Raw genomic sequence first — 12,708 nt, 5'->3', positions numbered from 1 at the left:
TTGTTATATGCATTATATTTAGACACACTGGCAAAGAAAATAAGGGACTCAGAAATTCAAGGATATAATTGGTATGGTAGTCATGAAAAGGTGGCTCTATTTGCACATGAAACTATTTTATACCTGACAAAACCAGAAAGGGACATTACAGTGCTGTGGAACAAACTGAAACAGTTTCATACCTTTTTGCGATACAAAATTAATGAAGCTATAACAAAAGTAATACTGGTAAATTATGTACCCGCATATGAATTGGTTCAGCAATATCCATATTTATGTGGACATGATAAAATTAAATATTTAGGAGTATGGATTAAAAATGATACTGGTGTGGAAGTTAAGGATATGTGGGAAGAGACTAAACAGAAGATAATACAAAAACTGAGACAATGGAAGCTTTGTTATATGGATATCGATAGTAAGATGCAAGCAGTTAAAATGTTTTTAGTTCCTTTAGTCTCACGCTAGTCAGGCATATTTTTATCAACCAGAGAAGCTGTGGATAGCAATTAATAAAGAGCTGAAGGACTTTATCTGGGAGGGGAAGATGGCAAGAGTCAAGTGGTATAAACTTATTCTCCCAACAGAAGAGGACGGATTGGGATTACCTGAATTGAATGGGTACTTCACAGCAACACAGTTAAGGATCCTATATATAGCACAAACAGAAAACTATAATTCAAAGTGGAAAGAGATGATGATGAAATAGGGAAGAAGTTCAAGTAACTGGGAGAGACTGGGATTTTGGATGCAGACCTCTAAAGACAGCAACAGTAATCATACAGAATATTATATTCATAAAGTAGCAAAAGTACTTCTAAGAACTAAGCCTACAAGGGAATGGAGAAAGGAGATTCTGACAATAGGGATGACTGCAATTAAGGATACAGATAATAGGCAAGAGGGGGTGGGAATATATTGGAGAAAACTAGCAAAGGAACCAAGGAATTGGGAACAAATAACTAGAGAGGGAAAGGTAATAAAATGGGAAGACGCCAAGAACTTATTTAGACTGCAGGCTAGAGATTGCATTACATATCAATGATTGATATCACAGTATAGGCAAAGAGAAATAAATAGGGGGGTCCTAAATTAAAGTCCAACACTGGTAGAGTTTTTAGTAGAACCTATAACAGAAGCTGCCATTAAGAAAGGAATGATTAGTACAGCATATAAAATATTGCATGATTACTATAAGAATCAGTCAGAGAAGGTTAGGAAGGATTGGGAAGATCAGATAAGCAATTCACAAAGAAACAATGAGGGGATATATGTATGTCTCCCAAATAAGTAACAAAATCTAGAAGACTTAGGATCTTTGCTTGGAAGTCTTTACATAGGTATTTTTATACCCCAAGCAGACTTCAAAGAATTTTTCAACAGGTAAACAGCAAATGTTGGAGGTGTGATGGGGAAGAAAGAGTTACTTGGGAACATATTTTCTGGGAGTTTAATGAGTTGGCAGACTTTAAAAATTTCCTGCAGACTGCTCTGTTGGAGATGCTGGATGAGAACATTAGAGTAACTAGGGAAATAATTTCTGAGCTATGATACAGAATCAGAATTGCCTAGACAAAGTAAGACCTTGCTGAGTCTAATTATGATGTCTGCCAAAAAAGCAATTACAAGAAAATGGAAATCAAAGTTTAACCAGCTTTACTAGAAGTAGTGAAGATAGTAACAGAGATAAAGCAACTCTAACTGGGATCTTTAGAAAACTGTAGGAACAAATTACATAGAAAAAAATGGGAAATGTGGGATCAATACATGCAGAGGAGGAAAGAGGTTTAAAAGAAGGCAAGATTTGAATGAGCTATGTAATGTTTGACTAACAATGACTGGATATGTTAAAAGTGATGTACAATTTTTAGAGCTACAGTTGTGTCGGCATGGTTTGGAATGTATAATGTTTGCAACTGAGATTGTGTTGGTATGGTTTATTTTCATTTATATAAATGTAACATGGCCTATGTCATACATGATAATTTAATAAAGATGTTTCTTGTTTAAAAAAAAGTTGGGATCATCAGGAGAGGACTTTTCCCCTACATCCAAGTTGAAGCCCAAGAAGGACTCTATCAGGGACTCCAGATGCCTCCTTTGGCATCTCCTCTTCCTAGGAACACTGGGGGCTGAGGAAGGACAAATTATCTGAGTGCTTGGAAGAGGAATCTGCTCTGAACACCCTGGGCATCAGCTGCTTTCCATGCCTCTGTCCATCTGGGACAAGGATGAAAGTACCAAGATACCAGATGGGGGCATCCTATGATGCAGAAAACATCAAAGCAGCCTCCATGGGATCTAGCAACATGATGGGTTGCATCAAAATTCTGGTTGCTGGTGCCACCTCTATTGCACCAAAGGCACTGGTGTCCCAGCCAAGAATGATTGCCAAGATGCTGACACTGATTCACAGACACTGAGTCTCATTACTTGGACTTACACCAATGCAAAGGAATGTTTGCGCACAGAGGGCCTGAAAGTCAATGATGCTGATGTGAGAATGGAACTGGAACTGGAGCAGATGTCAGTGCCAAACCATAAAAATTGATGACCTGCATCTTAATGGACATTGGCATTAAACGTCTCAGTACCAAGGACACTGTGAAGCAGGTGCAGACACTGAAAGGAAGGTACTTTTCCAGCCACCCTTGAAACATACAGAGGAAGACAGGACACTCATTTCAATATGAGACTTGACCAAGGACTTCAATGCTTTGTCTTGCCCTACCTGACCTAATCGACATGCAGGAAGAAGGCCTCCACTCAAGACACCTCAATAACGCTCACTCTGAGGAGAAGCTACTCTTTTCCTGGGAGCAAGGTTAAGCAGAAAAAAAGACCTCCAGCTGGAAAACCCGAGTGGTCAGAGCTGGCTCTACAGCTGTATTAGGTCTCTGTCCTGACTTGGCTGAATAAATCTCCCTTCTACTGGTTTTGGGGGAAGTGGATACCTGTCTTAGTCCCTTGCTGCTGTGTCCTCTTTAACTCTTTATTTCTACTTTCTTTGATTTTGGTAGGAAGAGGCACTTTTAGAATCACCTTGTTGCTCCTTTCCTGGAGGATACTGGAGTTGAAATTTCAGCAAATCTTGCTCGGAACATCCAATTGTTCCACCCTAGGCACATGACCCAAAGTTTATATATATATATATATATATATATATATATATATATATATATATATATATATATATATATATCCTGGGTAGAATCTTGTGGCCACATTTGCCACACTTTTTAAACTTTGTAGACTTCTCAGCTCTATCCTTCTCAATGCTACCATGCCAAAGAAACACTTCAAAAAGACAAAAAAGGCTAACACTAGGCTGAAAGAGGTCTAAGGTGCCAGCCAATTTAGGCAAGAGAAGGAGATTAAACAAAACATCAAAGAAAAGAAGTTAAACACAGAGAGATACAGCTGTCAAAATCTACACCAAACTCCTTAACTCTTCTAACCAGAAGAGAAAAAAACACCAAAGGAACTGGTGCTAATCATAATCACAGTTAATTCCAAAACTGCTTTGAACTTGAGATCACCTTAAGCATTTGGCATGTCAACAAATATGATCTGGAAAGAGAGGGAAATGCTGTGCATTATGGGATCGAGAGAGTGTGTCTGAGCTATGGAAAGCACAATGGATTCCAAAATAAGAATCACCTCTGGTGACCAGTAGTCTAAGCTTTGAAGTGGATCAACAGGATCATGTAAGATCTTAATTTCTTTTATTTTTCTTTTTGCTTTGTGCTCTGTTGAATTTGATGTTGGAATATTTGTGTGGCCTTTGGGGATGGGTCTGACTCACCTTTGAGGATTTTGGCTTTGAATGAATACTAAATATATTAGTGATACTACTACATAATAATTATAAGTCAAACTATAAACTTGAGGAGAAAGCTAGTTAAACACTTGAGTGAGTCTGGATAACATGTGATATATGTTTATCTATTAATGGGTAACTGAGCTGATCCTTCATAGACCTCCTTTCAACCACTCACTAGGGCAAAGGTAACTGCTACTTATCTGTAAAATCTACAGTAGACAGTCAACCAACATATTCTTCAAAGAAAACATGAACACTGAAAATAAATACATGTACAAGAATAACACAGTAACTTTACACAGACACTAACTAGATGTCAGGACTGAGCCCTCCTCCCACAGACCAGTGAGGCAGAAACATCAGCCACTAAGTCAGCATGCTGTGTAAGAATCATCATTTGCACTTATTGTAGGATTAGTACCTCATGAAAATGGCATCACTGTTCAGTCTGATAATCACTGCTGCAACTGAATACTAACCTCAGACAAATCCTCCACCATCAATGTCACTTTCCTCATTTTCTACATGGGGTTGGGGTGTCATGTCAACTGTTGCCATCTTTCAAGATTCAGTGCTACTGCCCTACCTTCTTCAACAGTCATGCCTGCCTATCACAGGTCTTCTCTTGCACAATCTGTCCACCTCTTTGCTGAACTACCTTGTTTCCACTTGCCTTCTTCCTGTCTGTCCCAAAACCTTTTCACCAGATTGTCTTCTGCTTTTCTACACGTGCCTGAACCACTGCAATCTGTTTTCTTTGACCTTCTCTACAACTGGGCTTCTGCTCTGATGTCCTTACTTCTTTGTCTGTCCCATGGTTTCTATCCTACCACCTGACTCAGGCAATTCATCTCCATCACCTTTACCTTGTTCAACAGCTCTGCCTTTACTGCCCATATTTCTGTATCATACAGTAGTACTGGTTACACTAAAGTTTCGCAAACCTTACTTTTCAGCTTCTTCGGCATTCTTCTTCATATACTATCCCAGCCACTTTGTGCCAGTTGGCTGCAGCCCCTTTGATTCTAGCTTTGATCTCCTTATTCAGGCTTCTCTTCTCCTCAACCACCCCTCCCAAATACCTGAAGCTGTTAACCTGTTCCACTATTTTTCCTTCTGTCTCAATTCTCAGCATCTTCTGATTTCACCCATTCGCTGCCATTACAACTGTCTTATCTGTACTCAGTTTCATCCCCTGTGCCTTCAGTTTTGCATTCCATTCTCCTATCCTTTGCTGAAGTGCTAAGTTCTTGCTCAGATTCAGCCTGTAATGTCACATCTTCTGCATACAGCAACTTTGTTGATCTGTCCCCTCTGACTTGTTTGCTAATGTAGTCCATCACCAGTATAAACAAAAGTGAGCTCAGAGCTGAACCCTGATGCACACCCACTATCACTGTGAACCCCTCTGTGAGATGGAGTATTGCTCATACATGAGTCAATGGGTCCTTGTATATAGCCTGCACTGATTCTATAAATGTTTCTGGGACTTTGAACCACTGCAGCACTGCCCAAATCAGCTTTCTTGGGACCTTGTCACGTGCTTTCTCTATATCTAGGAGTGTCCATTTGGACTCTTTTCTCATCTTAAATAGGACATGTTGAAGGGACAGGTACACAGATCAGAGAATCCCCATTCTTTGGAATAAGCTACCCATCCATGTGAAGCAGAGCCCATCCCTAACCCTATTCAAGCTCAACCTGGTCCAATGGATGAAAAATCAGAAATTCACCCCTGGTCTGATATCTATGCTTCTGATGGACACAGACAGCCATTAAACCATCCCCTAACTAACATACACCCCTTAAAATAACCTCTAAGGTGCAATAACTTGGATACATTTTGGTTGCATGGCTAGGCTTATAAAGGCCACAGTGGTCATTAGCCCGTAAATACCTATGAACATATCTCTAGCTTCTTCTCAACTATGTGTCTTACTGCAAACATCACATCTCATCAGTTGTGATGCATTCTAATCTGAATCTGAACTGCTCTAATCTGCGTATTCATTTATCAATCACACTCTACAGAACTTTCATGCAGTGTGACATGAGTTTGATAACTCCTATGGCCCACAGTTGTGATGTCTACTTTGTTCTTGAACACTGGCACTGGTATGCTTATTCTCCAGTCATCTGAGATACTCCTTCCTCTCCATACTGCTATGAATACCGTCAGGTTTTCCCCTATCTCCCCCAACATCTTGACCTGCTGTGACCTCATCTGAACCTGCTGCTTTTCTTGAATTCATTTTCCTTAGTGTTGTTCTTACTTCTTCTAGGGTGGGCTCCTCCTCTTCTTTCATCATAGGCTGTGCCTGAAGCAGTACAGCTTCTGTGGGTTTTCTTAATTCAAAAGCTGCTGGAACTACTCCTTCTATCTGGCTTCCATCTGCCTTTGATGTCATGTGGACTGGTGAACAGGCTGTTCCTGGCATCCCTTATGAAGAGTGTTTGACTATTTTCTTTATCTTTCTGTCTTTCCATTGCAACCTAGTATAGTTTCACTGTGCCATCTACCGAGTCACTTTCCTATTGCAACTCCTCTCTTAGCCTCTTTGTTAGTCAATCAGCATTCCTCGTTAGTCTAATCTGTCTTTCCTGTCTCCCACCTTCTCCTGCACTTTTTTCTTTTGATGCATTCTTAGACTTCTGCATTTCACCACCAGATTTTCTGATGTACATTATTTCCATACTTGGCAAGGCCACACATCTGTCCTATAGTCCTCACACATGCTGTTTTGAGGCATTGCCATTCTTTTTCAACTTCATGTATTTCCTCTTCCTCTTCTTCCTAAGGTGCTAAAGCCCTGAGTAATGCCTTGAAATCTTGTACCTTTTCTTCAGTCAACCTCATGGTCATCAATCTAGTCTTTTTTAACCTTAGAGCCTTTCTATGACCACAGCATGCAGCTGATTGTGGTAACCTGTGGTTTATGCTGTGGGTTGACTGTTTCACTTGAGATCAATTTGCAACCATTGATTCTAGTGCCCTTTTTTTTGTAGAAGGAAGTCCACCTGAGTTGCATGTTGACCACTCTTGGATGTAATCTTATGACTTTTTCTCTCTTGCTGAACCATGTGCTGGCCATCATCAAGCCATTTGCCAGACAAAATTTTAGAATGGCTTTGCCTTTTTTATTCTCATTGCCCCACCCATGTGGACTCAGGCAGTCCCCATATCCTGTTTTGTCTGTCCCAATGTGTGCATTCAGGTTACCTATTATCAACACCAATTCTTGTTGTCTTGTTTTATCTAGCAGAATTGCTGTCTGAATGCACTTTTTTTTTCACCATCACAACCTTTCTATCCTTGTACTTACTAGAGTTCTGACTGCTGTGAATCTGTCACTAATTCTGATGACATTCCTTGCAGTCTTCCAAAGCATCTCCCTCATCAGAATCCACACACCATTTCTAGTCTGTCCTCCTTCTCCTCAGTATTAAACTGTAGAGCCTAAGCCAAGTGACTCTGCTGCACAGTTATTCCATATTGTATGCACAGGATGTCTGCTCCCATCTTGTCATCCACTCCCTAGCTGCATCCTGAGTGTAGCAATTCTTAGTTCACATTTGTCAGGTTGACCGGTTTTATGCCTGCCTTTCACTTGACAGAGCTCTCTCAGGTAACCAAAGCCAACTTTGGAAAACTTGGAAAAGGGCAACTGGACACCGGCCAATCAGTAGCTTACTCAAGGCTACTGGACAATAGGGGCACAAACAAACCTCCCACCATTAGTATGGGTCTTTGGTGTAGGTCAGAGTAGTCTAAGTCCTTAACCCACTTATCATCTGGGGCTATCAGTCAACATGACTGAATCACCAAGACCCTATTTTTATACTGTTTGGCTAGCTCTGGTATGGTGCGCATCTATAATCCATGTTCTTCGATCTTGATGATACGGCATACTCCAGCTGATGCCCAAAGTCTATACCATTTCTTCTTTCTATAGGCTAGAGTTTGTGCTGCTGCACACAGCTCCATTCTTTGGTGAGTTTGAAGTGGACACACAGCATGTTTTGGACAGTAGGAGGAGCTTCACAGAGACACAGGGAAAACATACAAACTCCACACAGACACTGGATGGAGGTCAGGATTGAACTTTACACCTTATGGATGGGAAGTGAAGACCTTAACCACTGTGACAACTAATCTCTTCCACTATTTTTTTCTTAGAATGTTAATACTATTTAGAAACCTTCTAACAAATGGGGCATACAGTCAGGGGAAAGGATTACAGGAAACAGTGATCAAGTTATTTTTTTTCTTTATTTTTCTTCCCATTTTCATTATGACACTGATACTTTATTATCCAGCATTGGTTAGAGAGAAATATATTACCCATTGAAAAACAATTACCATAAGCTAAAATGTGTATTTGATATTTAGGAATATTTATTTTTATTCATTTTTTATTTATTTAAATGCTTACTTTTACAAGTATCACACAATGAAATGTAATGTATTATAGACTATTTTCTTAAGATCATGGCTTAGAAATGCTAAGAATAGAAATAAAGTACCTTTATAGTGACATCTGCAGAAGAAAGGAGCTGAAGCACATATCCATTTATCACAATGTCCACCAATAATCTACCATCAGAATCCAGACCATGGGAAATGTGAGTCATTCTTAGGATTTCACCTGCAAATATAATTGTTAAATTCTAAATATTGTCTAAAAATATTCATGCCCGTGTACAACAGTAAACAGTATGGAGAGCTAAAGGCAGACAAATAAACTTCCATTGATATTATTCATGCAATTTATGTTACTTATGCAATTTCCAGAAAATGGATGATATACATCGAAGACACCTCATTCATAGTGTTGTCAAAATTTTCACTGAAAAAGAAAAGAACAACAAGCTCACGTCTTTATTAAAGAAGAACTGCATGCACAGACTCAAAAAACAAGTTTATTTCATCATGGTTTGGTCTTTCCTACATTTTAACACCACTGTGGAACTATTTACAGGTTTTTAAATATTTTTATATGTAATTTCTGCATCTGATCACATGGGGTCCAGCAGCTTGAAGTGATCCTGATTGTTTAGTCAGCCTCTAGGTATCCCACAATGTGGTGCCTGTCTGTAAAAAATTACATCCCGCAGGCTTCTTTCTTCCTAAAGCTCCTGTCACTGCATTGATTTTACATGCATACACTGCTGTCTTTCAGTCAGTTTTAAGTAACATTTCATGCTGTTCAATGACTACTTAAAACACAAACAATGCAAATGACACAGAACAGACTTTCAAAGTGCTTTTTACGCTGCTTCTTTTCACAATGGCTAAACTGCAGTCTTTTGTGAAGCCTGAACTGTACTATTTTGACTCATCTCCCATCCCTCTTCACATCTAACTTCCCTAGCTGTCAAAGTGCTAAGGGTAATTTGAGCCGTTACCTGCTGTGATTGCAAGAGGTTCTCCCATTCGATTCTCGGCTTAGCTTGGGAGTGCCTTCTGTGTGGAGTCTGCATGTCCTCCCCGCGGTTGGGTAGCATTCGAAAGACATGCGTGCATAAATGGGTGTGCCTTCATTGAAGGTTGGGTGGCGAGCTGGTACCTCGGCGTTTAGTAAAAATCTACTGCCAATTATGAACGGACTGGAGTTCCACTGTGGTGACCCCTTACCGGGAAAAGCCGAAAGACAAACAACCTGCTGTGACTGACATCTCACAGCAGGAGACATGACTCATGTACTGTTTCCTTGCTCTAGCCTTTACTTTGTGTATGGGTAAGGGAAGGACCAGGGAGCTGTGATAACACAGCATGGGTGGGTTTCAAGGATGGTCATGGTGATATCAGTTTGGGGAGGGAATTGGCCAGAAAACTACCTGTATTCACTGGCCTTGATGACATCAATGAATTGGAGACTGCAGCAAGCTTTTTTCATGGTGGGATAAAAGTTTTTTTTTTAAAGTGAAACCACCACAGTATAGTAAGGTACTGTTCTAGTGGAGAGAAACAGTCAATTTAAAATATTTTAAATGCTGTATTGTTGTTTATTCATAGCAGGGACTGTAAATAGGGAGAACAAGGACAAAGAAGTTGAGCAATTAATAACATAATCTTGTTGTTGTCCTTTAATAAATATATTTGGGATTGTTTGCTAACAAACTGAGTTTGTCACGTGTGGGAAAGTCTAAGAAATATATTTCAGTGCACTTCAGCTAAATGATATCCCATATACACAAACAGTATTACACTCCTTCTATTACTGATAAATAGAATGTACATTTATTAAAAAAATAAACAACTTGTCTTCCAAGTTTATTTACTTATTTGATAACTGACTCAGGAAACCTGAAATTGGGATACTTAAATTTTATTTCCACACATCAAGTTGGTGTAGATCTCTTTCACTGATTTGTGTTATACAGTACGCTGGCAGTGAGACAATATAACTGAAGAAAGTCATATTATCAACAGTACTGAATAGTGAGCGATTACTCCTTTTTGGACCATGAAAACCAGAGGAGCATAGTGGAGTGAAAAATAGTATTTCACTGCACTATACTCATGAAACGCAGTACGAAGGATTACTCCAGATAAAATCACTTTAGCTAGCAGATCTAGGAGAGTCTCTCTCTGATACTCTTCCTGTGGGAGGAATAAAGATGCCTTGTTGAAGTTTCAAGTAGTTTATTCAGTTAAGAAGGTAGATGGATGAGTGCTCTTTTCTAATGAGCAGAGAGAAAGTATCTTATATCTGCTAGCTAAAGTGAGTTATCTGGATTAATCCTTTGCATTTTGTTTCTTGTTAGTCCTGTCGCACTATAGAACACAGATGGGATACCAGACCTGATTCAAGCACTCTGGATTACTTCTGTCTTTTATACACAAGAAACACCTGATTTTTAAACATAAAGGTAGTGTATAACAGACAATTGGGCAACATAGCCCAGATATTAAGCAGCCCTTCTCCTGCTCCCTGGGTGCTACACTTTTTTAACTCCTCTATTAGTTAGGTGAGAGGAGTTCTGCTGCTCTTACAGATGCTTCTTCTGACCTAGCTTCTCTCCTTTCTGCAACAGTCCATTATATACTGGTACTTTACACCATATTACACAAAGAATATGGTACCGTGGCAAATAAGCATTAAGCCAATGATATACATTTATAAATTATATTGAACTGTGGAGTTATACTAGGCAAAACTGGCCATTTCAGCATTGTTCTTCAAAGGAGTAATTGTGGTAAAAGGTATCTGCCATTATGCCACACTAGTACATGGTGGGGGTATATTTTTTTATTTTCTAATATTCAAGTCGTACTAAACATTACAGTGGCATCACATGTCATTAAGACTTAGTGCAATCCTGTGCTACACTTAAACAAATGCTTCCTGAATCCCAATCTCTTTTCACAGATACTTTACGTGAGTGAAAAAGATTAAAAACTATAAGACTTGCTCAACTCTCCCAATTTATCTCATATTAGACATTTAATTAATTTTATAAAAATGGTCTTGTAAATTTACAAAGTTGTACCTTTCCTGCATCTGATACTACAATCTACCACTTATAGAATCAAAAAAATCCCCACAACCACAATTACCTTACCATTTCTGTGATGATGATGATGATGTAAGTGTCAAGAAATGGAATTAGGATATTGATTCTACTCACTTAACAGAAACTCATACAAAAAAAAAAAGAATGACAAAGAATTCCTAAATAAATAAATAAACAACAACTGATATAGCCAGCTTGATGACCCTGACGGATAATATCCTGGTTGTGCTCCAGCCAACTTATAGGTTCATAGGTGTGTACTAGGCTAAAGGCCCTGGGGCCTTTACAAGCCTAGCCATAGGATTACTCTGGCATCATGCCACCCGACCTTAGTTCCCAGTGCCTCTGTTGAGCAGAGCCACTGGAGTTATCCCCAGGGTGAATTTTCTATTTCCCATCCACTCATCAAGATTTCTCTTGAAGAGGGTCAGTGAGGGGATCTGCTTGACATGTATGGGAAGTCTATTCCATAGCATGGGCAGTCTCTGGGTTATGAACCTGTCCCTCTAGTACGTTCTGTTGATTGTGGTAATGAGGTTGAGGTCTCTGCAGCGTGTGGTGTGGAGGGATTGGGATTTCTTTATATGTAGTATTTCTAACAGAGCTGGGTCAGACATGGCTTTGTAAGTCAAGAAGAGATTGCCTCTAAGTAGGCAATATGAGACAGAGAATAGTTGGGAGTTTTTTGAGTCTGTCCATATAGGACAACTGTTAAAGGCCTAGCATCTACTTTGTGAGGTACTTTTGCAGCCTCTCTAGTTGTTGCAGGTGTCTAGTGAGGTACACGCCAAATGGGACACTGTACTTGATGATTGGCCTAATGAGGGAAGAGTATAGGGAGACAATGACCTCTTTCTTCCTGGATGCAAAACCCTTGGTAATGAGATGTGCCACACTGAAGGACTTTCTGACCACAGTGGCAATGTGGTGATCAAAAGAGAGGTTGCTGTCAACCTGTGTTCCTAGATGTCTTATAATGCCTTCTGTGTTCAGTGGACTACCATTGATGTGGTAATTCATGGGAAATGGGTTTTTCCCAAAGGGGATGATGACACATTTTTTGGCATTGAGCTTAATGCCATGACTCTGACACCAGTCGTTGGGCCCAGCGAGGCCATTATGTAGGATGTCAACATCACTTGGGGAGTTAATAATAGCACCCAACTTGCAGTCATCTGCAAACTTTGTCAGCCAGTCCCTTCATGTTGGCCTGGGCTTCAGAGAAGTAGATACCAAACAGGAGAGGACCCAGGAACGAACCCTGTGGGACTCCACTCATGACTAGCAGTCAGTCTGACTTGGAATCAGCTACTTTCACACTGTGGGTTCTATCTGTGAGCCAGTTTGCAACCCACCTGGTGATATAG

General features: G+C 39.8%; 1 protein-coding gene across 1 annotated transcript in view; it reads right to left on the bottom strand.

Annotated features, from left to right (window-relative positions):
- The window catches only part of HMCN1 (hemicentin 1), a 5,606,893-nt gene that overhangs the window by 264,064 nt on the left and 5,330,121 nt on the right, over positions 1-12,708 (bottom strand). Inside the window, exon 96 of the mRNA XM_044085314.1 lies at positions 8,348-8,469. Coding sequence (XP_043941249.1) covers positions 8,348-8,469 — 122 coding nt within the window. The remainder of the gene's footprint in view (positions 1-8,347; positions 8,470-12,708) is intronic.

Source organism: Protopterus annectens, chromosome 10.part0 (genome assembly GCF_019279795.1).
Source record: "Protopterus annectens isolate FY-2018-M chromosome 10.part0, PAN1.0, whole genome shotgun sequence".
Taxonomy (NCBI): domain Eukaryota; kingdom Metazoa; phylum Chordata; order Ceratodontiformes; family Protopteridae; genus Protopterus; species Protopterus annectens.
Note: the sequence above shows the minus strand (reverse complement) of the source record. Positions and strands in the feature narration are given on the sequence as shown.